Below are 21491 nucleotides of genomic sequence, written 5' to 3'. Positions count from 1 at the left end.
ATTTATGAAAAACATACTTCTACATTTCCCTATCCATTTAAGGTAGAAGTGTGGAACCTTGGTTCTTCTGGTATTTTAGATTTCAATTCATAGAAGCCGCATTCAGTGATAAGGTTTTAGAGATCTGCCATCAGAAACATTTGATAGGTCAGAAGTTCCCCATTTCTTTTTTATGGGTTCTAATGGATGGGAAATATCTTCATAGTTCAAAATCCTACCTAGAATTAGGATAGCTCTATAGCCTAGAACTTTAGTGTTAGCAGCATAGACAAAGCTTCTATGAAATGTTTTTAAATTACTTGAAAAAAAACTGTTAAAAGAAGTGCAGATGTCCGTAGCCAAATTGTAGTTTTAACTGTGTTAAGGGCCACAGTTGTCCTATGAGCCCTTTACCATCCCTCTTCAATTCCTGCATATGAATTCTAACTCCTTCCCTTTTTAACATTAATAGCTCTGTATTTGTTTATCCTACTATAAATGTCAAAGTACAATTTGCAGAGAAATGATTAATAAATATGAGTAAAAAAATAAAATCCCATTATTAACGGGATGACCATAAAATAAGATTTAGATCCCAGTTTGGTTTGATTTAGATTAATTTGGAGGCTCTCCAGTTCTGTTTGGGTGTGAGTTCCAATTTCAACTCACACAACCAAAGCTTTATATATTCCACTGAGTGTCAGTGGAAATTAGTAAACAGCTATAAAATCTTTGTGTTGGAGCAGGATAGAATTTGTAGGCATAGTAATATCTTTGGAGGAATTTTACACCTGCCAGATTTCAGGCAAATAAGTACAAAGAGTTGTGCTGCACATCTTTAAATGTTGATTTTAAAAACACAACTACCAGTAAGTTGTTCCCTGGCAGAACGAGACTAATTTTGAAAAAAATAGTTGCCCCTTTAGAGGAAACTGAGCTTTCCAAGTCTTGGAAGGAGATGTGCAAGGAGTTCTGTGCCAGAACAGTTTGAAAGGTGTTTTTTTTTTGGGGGGGGGGACAAGTTAAAAAATAGAAAAGGACATACTTCATTATTTTACTTCATTTTCGTGTAAGGAAAATATAGGCTGCAGCTGATCATAGATAAGATATCCATAAATTTTCAGTAGGGGTAAGAACAGAATTTTATATAGGAGTGTTTACATTTAGAGGGGGAATGATCTGCTTGTTTTTATTTCCTTTGATGGGATGGGTAGGTCAGGTTGTATGAAAAGTATCATAGATATATCCCTTGAAAAAATTAGAAGGTAAGTGTAGAAAACTAGAGTTATAACATATAAAAATACATTTTATCCTCCCCGAAGTTGGCAACAAAGTCTCAGAAACTGGAAAACAAGAATACACCATACATTGGAACATAAACTAGCTAAAGGACTTGAACATCCAGTATTTCTGTACTAAAACATACCAGTGTTATATATCTGCACTGGGTCCAGAACACTTCTAGCGTTTTTGCCTTTTGAAGAAAAAGTAACAGAACAGTGATCCATCCAGAAATATTACTTCAGCATTCTTCTCTCAGAGCACTACGATTAGGAAGCCCAGATAAAACTAGGGTGAGAGAATGTTAAGTTACACTCAGCTTTTGCCACCCTGATTTTTCCCTGTATAGAAATAATAGAGGAAAATGTATCATTTAATTTTAAACTGTGCATCTATCTGAAACCAAACTGCTAACTGTTGGTAAAAATGAGTGGGAGGGGAAAGAAGGACAAAATATTGAGGCATTTTCAAGACTTATATATTTAATCTAGTTTGAGAATTCATGAAGCAGAATCAGCTTCAGACACCAGACTGTAAATACCATATTTTTTCTGTGTATAAGACGCCTCCATGTATAAGACTCCCCTTTTCTAACCCAAAATTAAGAAATCTAACTGGGACTTAACAAGTGGAGGGGGAAAGGGATCAAAGCGCTCCAGGATCGCTTTGATCTTTGCTTTCTCCCTTTGTGCTAAGCCCCAGTGGGGCTTAGCAAAAGGAGGGGGAAAGCGATCAAAGCAATCCAGCAGCTGCACAATTACTTTGATCTCTTTCCCTCTTCTGCAACCGTGGGATTGCTTTGATCCTTCCCCCCTCCTTTTGCTAAGCCCCATGGGACTTAGCAAAAGGATGGGAAAGCAGGGATCAAAGGGATCCTGCAGAGCTTTGATCCCTACTTTCCCCCCTCTACTTGCTAAGCCTTAGCAAAAGGAGGGGAAAGCAGGGATCAAAGCACTGCACGATAACTTTGATCCCTGCTTTCGCCCTCCACTTGCTAAACCTTAGCAAAAGGAGGAGAAAGCAGGGATCAAAGTGCTGCAGGATCGCTTTGATTCCTGATTTCCCCTCCACTTGTTTGTCTTCTCAGCTTACTTCCGTGTATAAGACAACGCTCAATTTTTTGTCTAAAGATTTTAGACAAAAGTACCGTGTTTCCCCAAAAATATATTAATAGTTCCTCCAAAAAATACATTAGGGCCTATTTTGGGGGGTTGTTTTATTTTTTTCATGGACAACAACCTACATTTATTCAGATATAGTCATGTCATCTTCTGGTTGCTGCGCAATGGTGGAAGGTGGGGTTTCTCTTAACTGGGGCTTATTTTTGTGGTAGGGCTTATATTATGACCATCCTGAAAAATCATATTAGGGCTTATTTTCGGGGAAGCAGGGTATCATTTTGTTCACAGAAAAATACAGTACATGTCCTGCATATTTATACATATTCCCACCATGACAAAAGTGATGACTAGGGGAGCATACAGATATTCATCAAAGTAACAATGCAGCATTAACACAGGAATGGGACTGTCAAGCCGTTAATTACTTGTGTTTCTGAAGTAAATTTTATTGAATGGTCTCTTATTGTTGTCCCAGTTTTGCCTGGTAAATTTTACCTCAGAGAACCTGGGGTTTCGTATCTCACTTATAGAATCCGCATTTTCACCTGCTTCTATTAAATTTCTGGGATTTTTGTCTTTAAATAACGCAATTCTCCAGGCAAAATAGAATAAAATTGTTCTAACCCAATCACGTTTTTCATTTGTTCTAGAGAAGTGACATTTTCGTGTTCCATCCATTTGTCCAAACAGTGAGTAAGTTTAGCCCCTAACTGAGAATAAGATTCTTCAGGCCTTTCCATTCCCCAAGGGAACGGCATTTTCTCCTCAGGTGTTCTGCATTTATGCCAAATCATGAATATTCAATTTTTCTATAGGCTTCAAAATCTCTAGCTTGCTCTAGAGGCATCTGCGAATACAGTTCAGCTAAATTTCCACTTATTTGTGATCTCAGAATTATCATCCTTTCATCATCCTTGATATCAAAGTCCCAACACGCTCTCTCCAATGAAATGAAGAAGGATTCAGGGCAATCTCCTTTCCTATATTGGGGAAATTTCTTTAGGTCAATTTTTGAGAGATTTCCCTCACTAGCACTGTTATTGGTGTTATTTTGAGAAGCTAATTCTAATTGTTTCATCTGTATTTCAAATTCCATTTCTCTTTGTCTGGCCTCTTGTTCAGATTTTTCTCTCATCCCTAATTCCTTGAGCACTTGCTCCTTAGCTTTCTCCTCAGCTCTGGCTTTTTCTCTAATTTCTAATTCCTTGAGCTGTCGTTCCTGAGCGTTCTCTCTGAGTCTGTACTCCTGTTCCAGTTTCCATTTTTCAAACTCTTGGGAGCTTAATTCCTTTTGTCTCTCTGAGGCACCCTCATCAATTTCCTCCTGTTCCATTGGAGTTAAAGTGTCTCCATTTCCCTCCATTTCTTGAGGTAAACTCTCTGCCTCACTACTCTCCTTTTGGCTACATTTGGGGGGCATATTTACTTCTGAGATAATTAGTCTTGAGTGTTTGTACTGATTTTAAAAAGGACCTGTCTTTTTGCTGTTAATCCCAGTAACTATTGTTGCACTTCCCTCCAGCTCTTTCTGGCTGTTTTCCAGCTAACAACCTTAAGTTACTGTGTCTATGTTTGAGCTATGTCTGCTCTCAGACACCAAAATAATTTTATTTCTCAAGCCTCTGCTTGGGTTTTTCTATCACCTCAGATCTGTGTAAGCACTCAGCCCTCCTAAGAGAATGCTGAGGCTGGAACAGAGAGGGTATTGGGTTCAGCGTACCCCTATAAAAGCTGTAATGACTCCTTATTACGGCCAGGCCGTCTCACTGATACCCTTTTTCCCAAGTCTTTTCCCAATTAGCAATTAACTGAGAAAACCAAAGATAAAACCATGAGTCTTAGAGTCTGCCAAGACCAGCAAAACTCAGATAATTAAATGGACTCAGTAGCATACCTGTGGTCTAAAAAAGAAAAGTAGATTAAGCAGGTTACCTGCTCAAGAGACCAAACATAAGTTTTTAAGAATTATTGTTTTATTAGAAAAATAAAGGATTAGAGATATTCAGTTTGTTGCAAAGCATAGCATTCAAATACATTTCCATAAACTAAGGTAGTTAGAAACATAGCAAATCCCAGCTATAAAAATAAAATAAGAAAACTCTAATAGCTGGAAAGGTGGGTAAGGCTGAGCCTCCCTTCCTCTATCTTTTGCTGTGAACTACATCCTAGCAATAGCAATGGAAACTCCAAAGTCCATTCAAAAATCTAAAATCCAAGGTAAAATCCAACAATCTATAAAGATCTAAAAAGTCCTCTGTCACCATCCTGCCATTTTTCTTCACATGCTGGAACCACCTTTTCTTCACTCTCCACTGATGTAAGCCAATCAGGACGAAGGACTGTCTCATCTCTCTCCACCTCCTTTTCTCATGGGATGTGCAGGTGTTGTTGACATTCTTCTGGATGTTGTGCCTTTGGCCCTTATCGTCTCAAAGCTTGTTACATGGAAACGTCCAACTAGCTCTAAGAGTAAACAGCTTCTTGAAGCATCTAGTTACATAACGCAGAGACTAAGATGGATTCCTTTTACACAATTCCATGACTACAAATCCCATTTAGAAATTACATTCTAGCTTCAATAACCTAAACCATGACAATCCGCTCTGACCTCTGGCTTCCACTTTTATCTACAACCACTCCCTTAACTCTCAGAGCCTTGGATATTAAGCTAGCCACTGGTCTCTCAAATCTTGAGGTAAATAAAAGCAATTTTTCCTTCAGAGTTATTCCCTATCTTTAGTTCCCCCCAGATCTGGGATCAGAAGCCCCATCACTAAGCTTTTCACAAAAGTTCTAACAGGTCACCCACTTCTTCCCCACAGGTAAAGGTAAAGGTTCCCCTTGACAATTTTTGTCCAGTCGTGTTCGACTCTAGGGGGTGGTGCTCATCCCCGTTTCCAAGCCGTAGAGCCAGCGTTTGTCGGAAGACAATCTTCCGTGGTCACATGGCCAGTGCGACTTAGACATGGAACGCTGTTACCTTCTCACCGAAGTGGTCCCTATTTATCTACTTGCATTTGCATGCTTTAGAACCGCTAGGTTGGCTGGAGCTTCCCCACAGACCTCTAACTAAAATGGTACCCACGACTCAAAAAAATTCACTTTTAAACTCTGGCTTTACTGGATTACTTTGTATCCCAGCACTGGATACCAATTGTGGTGTTTGACCTCGTGACCCCCATTTGTCTCCTGAAACACAGACCTCACAAAGGCAAACCAAAATACCTCTTGACATGCTGCCACCAGTTGATCTCCTAATCAACATACTTTACTTAGAAAAGATGAAGATCCATTCACATTCAGTCCTGACTTTTTAATATAACAGGTTTATTGATTACAGTTATTTTCTGGAAAAATTTATTTATTTATTTATTTATTTATTCAATTTATATGCCGCCCACACTAGCCAGAGGTAAGCACATTCTTCAAGTTTCATCAATATTAATCTACATATTAATTACCACACTTCTCACTCAGACTAATCACTCCTCAGACCCCTCCTTCTCTCTCTGATTCCTAACATCCACTCTGACTCAACTGACTTAACTCCTCCTCTCAGGCTCCGCCTTTTACCATCTCTCTCTAAAGATTAGCAGTGTTTTATTTTTAATTTTTAGGTATTTCTTTCTTCCCTCGGAACGCATTAATCGGTTTTCAATGCATTCCTATGGGAAATAGTGCCTCGACCTACAAACTTTTCAACTTGTGAACACTGTTCCAATATGGATTAAGTTTGTAAGTCGAGGTACCACAGGTAGCCAAGCCAATGGGCCCTTACCCCCAGAACTGGGCCATCCACTGTATCCACATGGTGTGGCACATGCAGTCCTCGTTTGCTGTGCCAATTGTGGAAGTAGGCTGGCCAGGGATTCCCTGCACTGCTGACAAATCTGGTTGGGAGGTGGGATGACAAGTCTCCCCATTCAGCAGTGCAGAGAGGTGGGGAAGCCCTGGCCGAGCTACTTCCATGATAGGTGTGGTGCGAATGACTATGGCTGCATACCCCACAAGTAGTAAGTGGATGGCCCAGTTCTGGCGGGAAGGGCTGATGTGATGGTGTTACTCATATTCGCTCCACCTCCCAGGAGACAATTACAGATATCTCACAGCTTGCTATATACAAACAGTTTGATGAAAACCACAGAAAATGGCAATATTAAAACAATCAAACCATGTATTATGTTAAAGTGCAATAAAAATTGGAGTGAAAAAACTTACAGTGATTAACTGCATTCCTCACATGGATTCAGAAAACCTTGATCTAAGGTGCTGTTCAGTTCTCATCTGTTAACATGCTTCCTAGATAGGTTTCAAGAGAGCATCCCTCAGTTTTGGGAGATGTAATTACCACCTATTCATTTTGAAAGAAATCAACCCTGAGTGCTCACTGAAAGGACAGATCCTGAAGCTGAGGCTCCAATATTTTGCCCATCTGATGAGAAGAGAAGACTCCCTGGAAAAGACCCTGCTGTTGGGAAAATGTGAAGGCAAGAGGAGAAAGGGATGACAGAGGTTGAGATGGTTGAACAGTGTCATCGAAGCGACCAACATGAATTTAACCCAACTTAACCCCAATTTAACCCCAGGAGGCAGTGGAAGACAGGAGGGCCTGGCATGCTCTGGTCCATGGGGTCACGAAGAGTCCGACATGACTTAACTACTAAACAACAACAATTACCACATATTCTGGCTACCCCCATTCTTTGTTATAGCGCACCACTGAGTCCAATGAATCTTTCAGGAAAATGTGTAAAGGACCTTAAAATCTGAATGATGGAGGGTTCGCTAGTGGTGACCTGCACATTCAACCCTAGCTCCAAGGCTTGAAATAACTGTCTTTTGTTGTTCCAGTACGCGATAGGGACATTTGTGCATCTTTTTATTCTTCTGGGATGCGCTTCTTAAATTTTTAGTATTCCATGGCTTTTCTAAAAAAAAACATCCAAGCTGTGTATATACATAGCACATGGGCTACCCAGCCTCCAGTATCATCCTCACAGCAACATATACAGTAGGTTGTGCGGAAAAATAACCACTGGTCTAAACGTCTCTTGCTAAGCTCTAGACGAGATTTGAGTCTAGATTCAAGCACCACACCCCCAGTGATGTTACGGTTTTACCAAGACATATTTGCATACGGGTATCTTTAGTTTCTCGACTCATTAGGGCTGACCGGGATTGTAAAGTGCCTCCTTTTAGGGGGCATCCTTCGCTTAAACGGCGCCGGCGCTAGGACCCTGAGCTCGTCAGAGGGCAGGAAACATCTTCGCCCCTCCCCTCGGAAGCGGGAGGAGGGACAGCCCGGAGAGGTCTTCGGCAACCGCTGAGGGAGAAACGCGACCTTGCACCCAGCATGGCGGGCAGGCTGAGGCTGTTGGCTGGCGCTTTGCAGCGGGCAGTGCCCCGCGTCTCAGGACGGGCTGCGGGGCCCTTGGCTGTCCGGACCATGAGCTCCAGCGGTGGGTACTGGGGGGGGGGAAAGGACAGGAGGAAGAGGGGAGGGGAGGACGTTCTCTCGTGCGGGTGGTGGTTCGGCCTTCTCGCGGCGGCCTACCAACCGCCGCCCAACCTTCTGCAGGGAGAAGCGGAAGGCGGCGGCGGCTCTGCACCGGTAGGTTGCTATGACACAACCCGCGGGGAGGTGGCTTCGGCCCTCACCGAGGCCCAGCTTTGAACCTCGGAGGGTGGAAGCGACGGCGGCTTGAAAAGCAGGATAAGGGGGTGGAAATTTTACAGGGGGAGGCGCCCCCTTATTTTTAGTGTCTGTTTATAATTTAGGAAGCAACTGTTAATAAATGGGGCTTAAAATAAGTAGGAGGGCCGCTTCCCCCCCTTTTAGTGACCTGAGATGACGTCACAAGAAAGGGCGGGTTGGGCAGCGCCCGCCATGTTCACCTTTTCCCCTCTGGTGTTGCCCTGCTTGCAGTCACCCTGGCAGGGCCTCTGAGGATGTTTTTTAAGGGCCGTTGCGACAATTTCGACGAGTTGTCAAACGATTTCGGCGGTTATAAAGGCGAGCTTGAGAATATTCTCCTAGGGGAGAGCCTGGTCCAGCCACCCACCCTCCGTGCCGCCGCTTCGCTCAGCGTTTCAGCCCGAGGCGGAAGAGAAAGGGATCGAGAATAAAAACGGGAATAAAAACTTTGTATTCGACCTTGGCATTTCCTTCGATGCCCTCAACGGAGAGAAAGGCGGCTGGCAACTTCCTGCCTCCTTTCGTTTCGGTCTGTACTCTGAAGAGGGAAAGAGTTCTTCTCTTGTGTAGGCTCTAAAGACATAGGCAAGAATCCAGATATCCTAGAAGAGCATTCATACTTCCAGTTCTTTTGTGGAATCCATTTATGATGAGACCAACGCAGTAATATTGCCCTCCCCCCAATCAGATTGATTACAGAAGCAGGAAAGGCTGGGCTAGGGGAGAGAAGCCACCTGCATAGAACAGCTTCTTCCTTGTCAGACTAATTTGTTTCTTGGATTAAATAAAGGGAAGGGGGGGGAATGAGCCTACTAATCCCTAAAATAGACTCCTCCAGTAAAATACATGTGCTCCACTATGTCTTGAAGCTGAAGCTTCATTACCAAGTAATTTTGCCAGAATCTTGCACAAAATTCATGCTTACTTGGGCACCCCTAATTTAACTGCAGAAAATCAAAGAATAATGGAGTGGAAAAGGCTTATAAAACCATTGAGTCCAACCCCCTGTTTAGTGCAGAAATCCAAATCAAAATAAGTCTGATGGTTATCCAGTTTTCTCTTGAATGTCTCCAATTTTGGAGCATTCACCATCTGATTGGTTTCTTTCTCATACTGCTCTAATAGGAGGTTTTGCCTGATATTGTACTGAAATCTGGGTTTCTATAAATGTAACCTATTCTTAGGTGTCTTGCACTGTGGGATGACTGAGAACTGATCCTACCCCTCCTCCGTATTAAAGTATTGGTATTCAAGTTTTCAAGTATTAGAAGACTGTTATTATCTCTCCCCTCAGTCCTTTCTCAAAGCTAAACATGCTCAGCTCTTTCAGTCTTTCGTCATAGGACTTGGCTTCCAAATTGCTGATCATCTTTGTTGCCCATCTCTAAACTTGTTCCTGTTTGTTGACATTCATTTTAAACTAGTGCCCAGAATTGGACTCAGTACTCTAGATGAGGCCTAACCACAGTACTCTAAATGAGGCTGAATAGAGTGGAACTAGTACTTTATGGGATTTAGAGACTACACTTCTGTTAATGCAGCCTAAAATAGCATTTGCCTCTTTTGCAACCACATTGCACTGTTGGCTCATATTCAACAATAATTCCAAGATCCTTCTTACATATACTGTTATGGAGCCAACTATCCCCAATCTTATAACTGTTTTATTTCTTTTTCCTAGGTGTAGAACTTTTTTGTTTATCAGAAACAGGTTGTAGGATGATGAATAATCTGTCTCTTTTCACATCATGGCACTTTTCATTAGCTTCTGTCATGTGCTTTGCATTTTCATTTGATTGTCTTTTCACGATTTGTAAACACAGCTTGCAATTTGGTTGTTCTGGGTTTTTCAGGCTCTTTGGCCGTGTTCTGAAGGTTGTTCTTCCTGACGTTTCGCCAGTCTCTGTGGCCGGCATCTTCAGAGGACAGCAACTTGTGCTCTGGTGTAGTTGGCTTGGGAGTGCCCATTTCTCTGTTGCAATTTCTCTGTTGCTTTTTATGTACAGTAATATATGTTTTATTTAAGTTTTGATTGAATTTCCACTCCCTCCTTTTTTAGACACAATAGTTGAGTAGGCCCTTAGCTGTTGTAAAACTAGCTTTAGAATAAGTAAGAGGCCTTAGAGACCGCAGCAGGTGTAAATACCAGTTGCTTTTAAAAGCAGGTTTCACACTTGGCAGCATCAAAAGTATACTACCTTTCAACTGATGAGAGAATGTTAAGAATGGAAATAATTTTGGTAGGAGGTGACAGATGGCTATATTAAGATCAGGCTTTCTATTTGGCATAATTAGAATTTATTTTAGGACTTTTGCTGATGAAAATTGTCATGGTTCTTTCTGGTTCTAGAATCTACTTGTTTTTCAGACAGTCTATGGTATCTCTAGAGTCTCCTTCAGCACCATACTTTGAAAGAATTTTTTTCCTGTCAGATTTCTCCACAGTCCAGCTTTCAAAAACCATGCATAGTAACTGGAAATGCAATAATGTGACTAGTCTTGGTCTCTGATGACATGTCCTAACAATTGATAATCTTTATAGTTCCTTCATTGTTGTCTTTCTAAGTGTCAGTCTCCTTCTAATTTCTTGGCTGTGGTTTCTATTTGGATTGATAACTGAACGAAGGTATACAAATCTTTAACAATTTCAGTTTCAACATTAAAGTTACCTAGTGCTTTTGAAGTCATGATTTTGGTCTTAATGTTCAACTGCAGTCCTCCTTCTTTCACCAGGAGTCATTTCAAGTTACAGTATTACTGCTTTCTGTCTGCAGTATGGTATCATCTAAATATCTTAAATTATTCATGTTTCTTCCACCAATTTTCACTCTTCGATCTGAATCTAGTTTTCCATTTATTTTCTGCTTATAGATTGACCAGGTACAGAGATAAAAATAGCCTTGTCTGACATTTTTACCAGCGGGGAACTATTCTGTTTCTCCATACTCTATCCTAGCTATACCTTCTTGTCAGGTTGAGTGTCAGGACAGTCAAGTGTTGCGGCTCACCCATATCTTTTAAAACAATCAATATCTTAAGTTCCACTCAGTCAAAGGCTGTAGTCTATAAAGCAGACTGATATTCTGAAGTTATTTGGCATGGTCCAATGTCCAGTGTAATTCTTAATTTCTAACTCCACATAGGGTAAAAGTTTGTTGCAGTACCTTGAGCATCACTTATCTTGAATCAGAAAATAATGCAATGGTTCTGTAGTTGACTGTACTGTTGAATGTCTCTCCTTTTGGCAATTAAAACGTGTTTTATTCCAGTCAGATAGTATGTTCCCCTGTTGATTTTTCAGCATCCATAATATGAGTTTAAATTTCCCTTTCATTTCTCAGATCTTCTGGAAGAGATCTGTTTTTTTTCCTCTTTTGCTGTTCTCCTATTTCTTTGCTGGCTGGATATTGAGTTAGTGTGAGACAGAGGGCGAGAGGGACACCCCACTCGCTGGAGAGCTGTCCCTCCTCAACAACAAAACTAAGGAAGTGGACCCCAAATCCGCACCAAAACCTACAGTGAGATCTCAGCAGGAGACAGTGATAGAAGAGCTGACAGAAGACATACAGAAAGTGATGATAGGGGAGGTTCATGGAGAAAAGGCGGGAAGTGAGAGAAAAAGGGTGGAGTTTGAAGCAGGGACAGGGAGGAAGACAGGAGAAAAGACCAGTTACTGCCCGGTTGGGAATGGGTATGGATGCAGGATATTTGGACTGGATTATGGGGAAAAAAGAGTGCCAAAAGAGGAGGCAGATTATAGGAGAAGAGTGGAGATTCCCCCTAGACTCTCTTATTGGGGAGAAGCAGAGGTGAGGGGGTGGAGAAGGAGATTGAGAAAGGAAAAGGAACAAGTAGCAAGAGAAAGAAAAGAAAGATTGGAATGGAGAGTAAGGGAGATGAAGAGGAGTTACAGCGAGGACCCTAGGAGAACCGAGACACTGATGGGTGGATCCTGTGGGATGACGACCTGGATGAGACCGTGCCCCTGCTGGATGGTATGACAAGGCACACCGTAAGGACTGGGTCCCCGCTGATCTCCCAGGACTGTGGGACAACAGTTATAGAAACCTGTTTCTATTTAACAAATGGAAGCCTCTTCTGGACCTGTTGGCATAATCATGTTTTAGACACTTGTTTAATACACCAATAAATCCCACACCTGTTTTGAAACAACAAAGATCTACTGATTTCTTGGAATTGAATTTGAAGCCAAAGCTCCAATCCTTGCAGTTCGGCATTTGGCCGTGGAGCCAGAGGTTGTGAATTCAGTTCCTCACTTTGCATCCCAGAAAAGCTAAATGTGTGACCTTTGGCAAGCCACACAATCCCAGGATGCCCCCAGAAGAAGGGGGCATCCTGGGACTTGTTGAATACTCTGTCTAGAAAACCCTGAAAAGGGTCACCATCACTTATTTGATGGCACACATTATTATTATTAAAAAATACCAGCCACAGTCAATCAAAATTATAAAAACATTGACTGGTATTATAACAGACACAAGTTTTAACCAAAAAGTGTTAAATGTAGACGTATATATGCTGTTCTTAATACAGTGGCGCCTCGCTTAACGGGCGCCCCGTTTAATGACGAATCTGCATAGCGACGAACTTTTTGTGATCGTTTTTGTGATTGTGTTGCGATGTTTTTAATGGGAAAAATCGCTTGCGATGATCGGTACCCTGTTTCGCATACCAATTTATCTTCAACTTTGGCATCTCCTGGAATTGCAGTGTCAATTATCCAGACATTTCTTGATTTATTACTGTGTCTGGTGCATTATGTTCAAGGTTCATATCAGTTTGGGTCCGGAAATCCCACAAGATCTTGACTTCTTCATTTTCTGACACCTTCTCTACCCGTTGTTCCCATGGGTTTTTGGAGGCTTGTAAGTTATATTTTTTGCATAAAAACTAATGCACGAAGAACAAGCACTCCAAACTAATGTTAGGTTAGGTATGTTTATATTATGGAAGCTAAAGTTCAAGGAATTAGTGCTAATGGTAAATGCCAAGAAAAAGATGAAATTGTGTCACCTCATCTGTGAATTTCCAAAGATTGCACAGATTATTATTAAAAATTATCAGGCACAGTCAACCAAAACTATAAAAACATTGATTGGTATTAATGCATGTTTTAACCAGTTACCTAAGTATCTGTTAAATATTAGCGCAGTATGTATGCTGTTGCTAATATTTCTATTTTTTGTAGCTCTGATGTGATTTCTGAGATCTGCAACTGCTTATAGTGCTGTCTGAAATTTCTTGATATTGTTTCCAATTCCCTGATGACTATGGGGACCACTGAAGTGTGTTTCATCCACAAGTGAAATCTTTTGATTGCCAGGTCTCTGATTTTTTTGGTGTTTCCAATTCTTCATTTTCAGCTCTGGCATGCAATTAATGTCAATGATTCAGACATTTCTTGGTTCTATTACAACTATGTCTGAAGTGCTATGTCTATTAGTTTGGATCTTCCTCATTTTCTGACACCTTCTCTATCTGATGTTCCCATGGGTTTTTGGAGGCTGGCAAATTATATTTTTGGCATAATGACCAGTGCACTAATTTTGCCACTCTATCATGTCTAATTTTGTAACCTGTGCAGTCTTTGGACATTCACATATGAGGTGTGACACAGTTTCATCTTTTTTTTGGCAGAGTTGACTTTTGTTGTTACCACTAATTCCTTGGATCTTACATATAACAGATGATTGATTTTCCCTGCTTGTTCTGAAATATGGTAGTCCAATCCAGTTTTATTTAAGATTACAGTGGTGCCTCGCTTAACGACAATAATCCGTTCCAGTCAAATCACTGTTAAGCGAAAACATCGTAAAGCGAAAATAAAAAGCCAATTGAAACATATTGAAAACCTTTCTATGTGTTCCAATGGGCTTAAAACTCACTGTCCAGCGAAGATCCTCCATACGGCAGCCATTTTCGCTGCCTGTATAGTGAGGAATCCGTCCCTAAACACAGCGGGGAGCCATTTTATTACCCGGCGGCCATTTTGAAACCGCTGATCAGCTGTTGAAAAATCGTCATTTTGCGAAGAATCGGTTCCTGAAGCACGGAACCGATCATCGCAAAGCGAAATTCCCCCATTTAGACCATCATTTTGCGATCGCAAAAAGATAGTTGTAAAGCAGATTTGTCATAATGTGGGGCAGTCGTAAAACGAGGCACCACTGTATTGACATGTGAATTAGTGAGATGTTAAACAGCAGTGGTGACAATGAATCCCCTTGAAACGTTCCTCTTTTGAGGCTGACTTTCTGAATTTCTTCACCATGGGACATTAAGACAGCTTTCCATGTTTTTCTTGAGGAACTTCTGAATATTTTTACTAGTCCCAAACATTTTAGGCAGGTGTTAATCCAGCTGTGTGGCAATGAGTCAAATGCCTTTTTGTAGCCTATCCAGGCCATGTTAAGGTTTGTTTTTTGTCTTTTAGCATTCTTCAATATCATTTTACCAATAAGCATCTGATCTTTTGTGCTTCTTTTTAAAGTTCCCATTCTGTTCAGTTGGATATAGGGAGTTTTCAGTTAGGTTATTATATATTGATCTTGCTAGTACTCCTGTGAGAAGCTTGAACATTGTTGTAAGACATGTAAGTGGTTGGTAATTATTGGGTTCATTGCCCTTTCGATGATCTTTTTATTATTAGAAATATGTGGCCTGTTATCATCCAATCTTCAGTTGTAGAATTTTGGAGTAAGTGATTAAGTTGCACTTCTATACGTTTATGGAGACTTGTTAAATGCTTTAACCAAAATCCATACAGCTCATCTGGACCAGGTGCATTCCACTTTTTCACAGTCTTTACGTCTTACCATTTCAGTTGGTATTACATTATCATTTATATTTTTTCTTGAGATTCTTTACAAATGTCTTTAATCTATGAGGTGTTTTTGTGGGCTTTCCCACATTTCTTTCCAGAATTTTAGAGTATCATCTTTACATGGGCCTAATTTCTTTTGCTCTGTATATTCTCCTAGTGATGTATAGAACAATCATTGCTTATTTCAAAATTACTTGTTTTCTCTATTGTTTCAATTATCTGTCATATCTTTCAATTTTCTTTGCTGTAGTTATGCACTGTTTTAATTCTTCTATCATTTTAACTATTGTTTTCCTTTCTAAGTTATACATGTTGTATGGTTTATTTTACTTTTTCATTTTTAAGTTTTGAATCTTTCAGGTGTTTAAGTTGCTAATGTCTGCATGTAATTTGTTTTTCTTTCCAGCCAAATTTTCCATTTTGGAGTGCCAGGAGTGTTTTTTCTCTCTCTCTGTTTCTTTCTTTCTTCTTTAGCTTGTAACCAAGTTCCAAGGTTATTATGATAGCTGTGCTATACATGAGCTAGTTTTATTTCCTTTAGCGTGTTGGTTGGGATTGTTCTGATGACTACATTTGCATGACTGAGTAGATCTTTTACTGGTTTACTTTGTAACTGGTGCAAATAGGGGAGACTTTGTCTTTCTGTGTTCTGGCTAATATGGTTTACCATTTTTTTCCCTCTGATGTTTGCTGTTTTGTCAGCTTGTAATTTCTAGGTTGTTCCATATGTTGTTCCTCTGTTCTTCCACTACTGTGTCTACCTCTACCCTCTTATGGTCATTGTTCTGTGTTGATTTTTTTTTTTACTTTTCTAGTTCTTTCAGTTCCACAGATGATTATGATTTACCCTAATTATTGTAATAGTTCTCTTTCTGTGTAAGTGATAATTTCTGGAAAGATGCATTAAGGATACTGACCCTATTTTTATCATTTTTATTTTTGCTTCTTGTCAATCTGTCTTTACCAATTTCAAGTCTTTTTTCAGTTTTTCATTTTGAAGTGCATGCTAAAGTACTGAAAGACCTCTCTTTGTCAAAGCACAGCTCAGCTCCATATATTGAATTCCAGCATGGCCCATGGCATGAACCATTGTTCTTGGTTCTGTCTTAATTTGTAATTGTCCAGGCTCATGTTGGAGGAAATCACATTGTGAGAGGAAGATCAGGCTTTGCAAATGTAAGCTGAGTATGTCATTTTATTTAACCCCTACTGTATCAATTTTATTTTTCCCCTTTTTCCAGCTATCCCTACTGATGAAGAGCAAGCTACTGGACTTGAACGGAAAATTTTGGAAGCTGATAAGAGAGGAGAAGTATGTCTAAGTGACTACGAACCTTATGCACCAACTTAGTCAAAAGGCTGAGCAACATATTTAGAATATGCAGATCTGAAATAAATTTAGCAACGGAATGCTTTCTTATAAGCAACATGGATCAGCTATCTGGGAAAGAATGGAGACTGGCATTGTTGCTGTGATAAAGTTCTGAGGCTGCTTTTGCTAGCTCACTTTAGTAAGCAGGCAGGAGAGGTCAATAGCTTACATCCTCTTTCTTCCAAAATAGAACTTGGTAACTGAGTACTAGAGCTGTCACCCAACTAAGTGCATGTTAGTGGTGTACTGAAACTACATTTAGTTGAACTGTTACTGCTTTAAAGGAATATTATCAATATCATGTTGACTTGTATGCTGCTTTTCCAGAATTATACTCAGAGTGACTGACTGGCAGGAAGAGCATGCAGTTAATCAATATATAGAATTATAAATCAATTTGATTAAATAATTAATTTGATTTAATTATTATCCCCCATGCACACACATAATAGCACTCTTGCTTGCTTCAGCTTTAGTAGATATTTTTCATAATCTTCTTGCCCAAATTGACTCCATCTCCTAGAATCCTTTATTCTTTGATAACGTCATTGATAACATCCAGAGAGAGGCAAAGAGAAGAATTTAACTTTGTCTACTGAAAGTTCCAGAGGAAGAATAACTAGGGTTGCCCCTCTAAAAGAATGAACATGTCTTAAGAAGGCTGTTGAGAATGAACTTGGAGATGTTAATTGGGTTTCCAAAAATTCCAGCATTGTATTATGTCAGGAGAAAAAAATTTCAAGAAAAAACTTCAGCAAGAGCTAGCAGATAGTGCTAATCAAGCATGTTACTTCCCCTCTCCATATATTTCTATTGACAGTTCTGTATTTAGAGACAGAAAGCTAGTTTGAGAATTGCAGGTTTTAAAGTGAAATTCTTAGTACTAGAGGAGAGAGACAATTTAACCTAAATTATCTATACAGGGCCCTGTAGAACTCCATAAAGTTAAAGCTCCAATTCAGGACCTGTGTAAAAATGGCTTTTTCAAATTATATGAACACATTTTATAATACAAAATTGAGATTTGTAATTATTATTCCATGTATGCATTATTGACCAGTAACACAAAATTATCATCATGTAGGAGTTTTAAACAAAAAACATCAATTAAAAAAGCTGATTAAAATAAGTATTTTAAAAAGTTTTGTTTCAAATTAATTGATTTTTATCCAATCAAGTAACTAATGCAGTTGGTGTGCTTTCAAGCAAATTCTTTAGGGTTTTGTAGGTATAGAATACTCAAGTGGTTTACCATTCCCTTCTTCTGCGGGCATCCTAGGATTGTACAGCTTACCCACAGCCACCCTGGCTGTCTCTTCTGTATTTCAGAGTGTATTGTTTCCACATTAGTAAGGTAACATACTGTGATTCAAGTTTCCCAAAATCCATTAAATGGTTATTTTGTAACCATTAACCATATATCCATGTTTGTCTAATCAGCTCTTTACAGTGTAATCCAGATAAGTACAGATATCACTCAGAGAAAAAGCAAATCAGTATCAAAATGTTAGTTTAAATCAGCTAGGTTCAGTGTCTTGTCAAAGCAGCAACAGTAAGCAGATACCAGCAGCATGTAGACATCAAAGACATTACTCAATATAAGAATATCAGAAAACAGGCTTATGTTTTTAGTTCCTTTAATCATCCATAGAATCTGCTCGCTAATCTACAGCAATTCTAAACATTGTTTGCTTGCAGATGCTGCTAGTCTTAACTTTATCCTAATCTAATTTTAAAAACAGGGAGAGTCTTTCCAGGAACTAAGATGAGAATTTATCTCAAGGAAAGTTTCCTGTGCAAATCTGGCCTACGCAGATTTGTGTGCAAGCCAATATACTGCTTAGACCTTTAAATAATGAAGTAACTGAAAATAAATTTCCCACAAAACATTAATGTTTTGGGGATTCTGAAATTTTAGCACAGTTTAGGGCTTCAGGATGTCTTAATCTGACTCTGCCAACAGTAATTCAGCATTCCCAAATTCTTCCACTCTACACCTCTTCTTAAGAATCCGTCTTTGATAACGTAGTGGCTAAAATCCTGTTGTTTATTGTAAGTCGTATTAGAATAGGCCCATTAAGTCAGTTGATGTGGTGAATCAATAATTCCACCATTGGTTCAGATGTGCCTACATACTAGGTAATAGGACTTTCAGCCACTGGGAATATGGCATTTTTTCTAGTAATTTTATATGTTGTTCAGCCCCTTTGATTTTGTGTCTAGCTAACATTGTTCTTGGTTCTGCATACAGGATCCATACAGTTGTTATGCACCCAAGAAATATGCAGGAACAAAAGAAGATCCTCACCTTGTTCCATCTACTGAGGAAATGAGATTTGTGGGTTGTATCTGTAAGTATCAGAATTAATTTGTTTTTGCTGCATCACACATCATCTAATCCAATTTCAAATTATTAAATGTAACTGTTTGAGGCACAAGACAGCCGCATCACAGCAAAACATCCTCCTCTTGCTTCCAGCAATGTTCAGTAACTTTGTCTGCTTCCACACCCAACCTTATTAAGAGTGTGTGCACAGACACAGCATCCTTGAGAGCTAGGTCACTTTCACTGGAAAGAATGCATGGAAGTAAGCACTGTAAATGATGTAGGAACATGCAAAACCAGCTTCCATGTCTCACCTCAGCTTTGAAAAAGCCCAGCTTCAAAGGCAGTAAAAAGTCTTCTATTGTCCTAGCCATATTTTTTCCAGTTATAGTTGACCTTTATATAAATTGCCTGGCAGTGATAAAAAATGAGGTTTCTAGATCACTCGAATTAATTTTCTTCTTCTTCTTCTACAGGTGATGAAGATACAACTTACATTAATTGGTTCTGGCTGTTTAAAGGAAAGGTGCATCGTTGCTGGGAGTGTGGGGCTCACTACAAGTTAGTTCATGAGAAAATACCTGACTGAGGTGTTGATACTGAAAATAATTATGTTTTTTCTTTCAGTAAGTTGCAGATTTAATAAAAGCATCTGCTCCAATTAAATGCTTAGTTGAGTCATTGCATCAAAAGTGAAAACAAACATAAGAGAGCCATGACATGATTTAACATTTTCATTCAGTTTGGAGCAGCTGCAGGATTCTCCAAATTAACTAAAGATCAGCATGCTTATTTGTGCCATTTTGCTACCGTTTCCTATAGGTACAACCCAGTACACTACTGGATAATGTATCTTGATAGTAACACTCATAACCCATCCACCTCTAAGTGAACCCATATACGTTAGGGTACACATATATGTACAGACCTCTACCTATCCTTGAGCTGGTGTTGAGAAACTAAGTGTTCCAAAGACATCCACTGGTGTCATGGGCATTATTCCATCTTGAGGCATTTGAATTATACAATTTTAAGACAAAATAACAGGTTCATACTTCAAGCAGTTACCCCAGTCCTGAAAAGGATCAATCTAAAGTATGAGCAGGGTGAGTTCTACCCCTGTTCACTACCTGTCATGTGAAGGACAGTTTGTTATATATGGAGACACTCCACAGGATCAGGCAACTGGTTTTTGGGAGCCCCAAATCATAGGGAGAAATTCTACCTACAGGACTGTGTTAACCCTTTTCTGAACACCTGAATGTGACAAAGTAACACAAGTCTTATCAGATGAGGTCCAATATACAGACTTAGCCAGAATCATTCTGTGCTGTACAGTGGTGCTTCAACTTATGACCATAATCCGTTCAAGAAGATGGATGTAACTTGAAATAGTCGTACGTCAAAGCACCATTTCTCATAGGAATGCACTGAAATACAATCCGTTTCAACTGAAGGAAAATTAAAAAAAAAAACACTGCAAGACTCACTGGAAATGCGATCAATCCCTTCTGGCTGAAGGGGGGGAGCACTGAAGCGTGCAAGACCCATTGAAAATGCACAGACAACAAACAGCAGACTGGAAATGCAGAGAACAAAGAAGGCAGGTCAGAAATGCAAAGAAAACAGGAAAAAGAAAGAGCAGCATGCAAGACCCATTGGAAATGGGGGGGGGGACCCAAAAAGCAACCAAAACCCCAAGACCCATCGGAAATGGCCTTGCAGGACTGGGCCCTTGCTGCTGCTTCAGGCTGCCCCACCCTATCCTCAACACCAACCAACTGGCTCAGAGGGGAGAAGGGGCTTTAGAAGGGTTTGTTGTTTTTAATCATTATTAATTGCCATCAGCTTGCATAGAGACCCACAGTGGATCTGACAGAACAGGAAGGGGGTAGGGTGTTGGAGGAGGCAGCCATTGAGGTGGTGCTGGGTAGGGGAAGGAATGGCGGTGGGGTTAGAACATGCCCACGTAGAAGAAGAGAGGTTAGATATCTTACATCTATCCCCTCTTCTAGTCCTACCCCCAACCAGATGGTATCAGGTGACCATATCAGCAAACCCTTGAGCCACACAGTGCTGATGATGAGCGCCAGGTCAGTACAAAATAAGACTGCCCTCATCCATGATGTAATTCTGGATGAGGGTGCTGACCTGGCATGCATTACTGAGACCTGGGTGGGAGAGGAGGGTGGTGGTCCCCCCTCCCAGCTGTGTCCACCTGGGTACTCGGTCCTGCATCAGTGTCGCTCGGAGGATCGGGGAGGAGTAGTTGCTATAGTCGATAGGAGTTCTATCTCCTTGACTAGGCTTCCTATCCCTTTGAGAGGCGGTATTGACGGCCTGCATTGCGTGTTGGGCTTACAAGACATTTTGGTGGTTCTGTTGGTGTACTGCCCACCCTGCTGCGTACCAGCAGTCTCCCTGCCTGAGCTGACGGAGGTAGTCTTGGACCTGGTGTTGAGGACTCCCAGGCTGTTGGTGCTGGGGGACCTCAACATCCATGCCAAGGTTTCCTTGACTAGAGAGGTTCAAGACTTCATGGCTGGCATGAAAACCATGGGGCTGTCTCAATGTGTCATCGGCCCGACATGAGAAGGGCCATACCTTGGACCTGGTTTTCTCAACAGGACTGGAAGATGGTGGTTTGGACATGGAGGGGCTGGTTGTGACCCCATTGTCATGGTCAGACCACTTCCTGGTCAAGTTTAGTCTATTAGCTTCTTCCCTCTGCAAGGGTGGGGGATCTATTAAGACATGATTGTGCCTAAGCACTCTCTCCCTGCACGCCGAGCCCAGACAGCTCCTTGGTATACTTCTGAACTGCGGGCGATGAAGCGAGAGGGGAGACAGCTGCAGCGCAAGTGGAGGAAGTC

At 40.5% G+C, this 21491-nt stretch overlaps 1 protein-coding gene across 1 annotated transcript; it reads left to right on the top strand.

Moving 5' to 3' along the window:
- Positions 1 to 7663: 7663 nt before the first annotated feature.
- COX5B (cytochrome c oxidase subunit 5B) lies at positions 7664 to 19284 on the top strand. Its single transcript, XM_072995193.2, has 4 exons — positions 7664 to 7840; positions 16162 to 16232; positions 18544 to 18643; positions 19095 to 19284. The coding sequence occupies exons 1-4, from the start codon at positions 7735 to 7737 to the stop codon at positions 19205 to 19207; spliced, it is 390 nt and encodes a 129-aa protein (XP_072851294.1). The 5' UTR covers positions 7664 to 7734; the 3' UTR covers positions 19208 to 19284.
- Positions 19285 to 21491: the final 2207 nt, after the last annotated feature.

This window comes from Pogona vitticeps, chromosome 3 (genome assembly GCF_051106095.1).
Source record: "Pogona vitticeps strain Pit_001003342236 chromosome 3, PviZW2.1, whole genome shotgun sequence".
Classification (NCBI taxonomy): domain Eukaryota; kingdom Metazoa; phylum Chordata; class Lepidosauria; order Squamata; family Agamidae; genus Pogona; species Pogona vitticeps.
Note: the sequence above shows the minus strand (reverse complement) of the source record. Positions and strands in the feature narration are given on the sequence as shown.

Excerpts from the sequence above, each read along its gene's own strand:
- COX5B (XM_072995193.2), top strand. The coding sequence starts at position 7,735 with ATGGCGGGCAGGCTGAGGCTGTTGGCTGGCGCTTTGCAGCGGGCAGTG. Across the intron at positions 7,841-16,161 it reads CCGGACCATGAGCTCCAGCG|CTATCCCTACTGATGAAGAG; the intron begins GTGGGTACTGGG and ends CCCTTTTTCCAG. Across the intron at positions 18,644-19,094 it reads GAGATTTGTGGGTTGTATCT|GTGATGAAGATACAACTTAC; the intron begins GTAAGTATCAGA and ends CTTCTTCTACAG.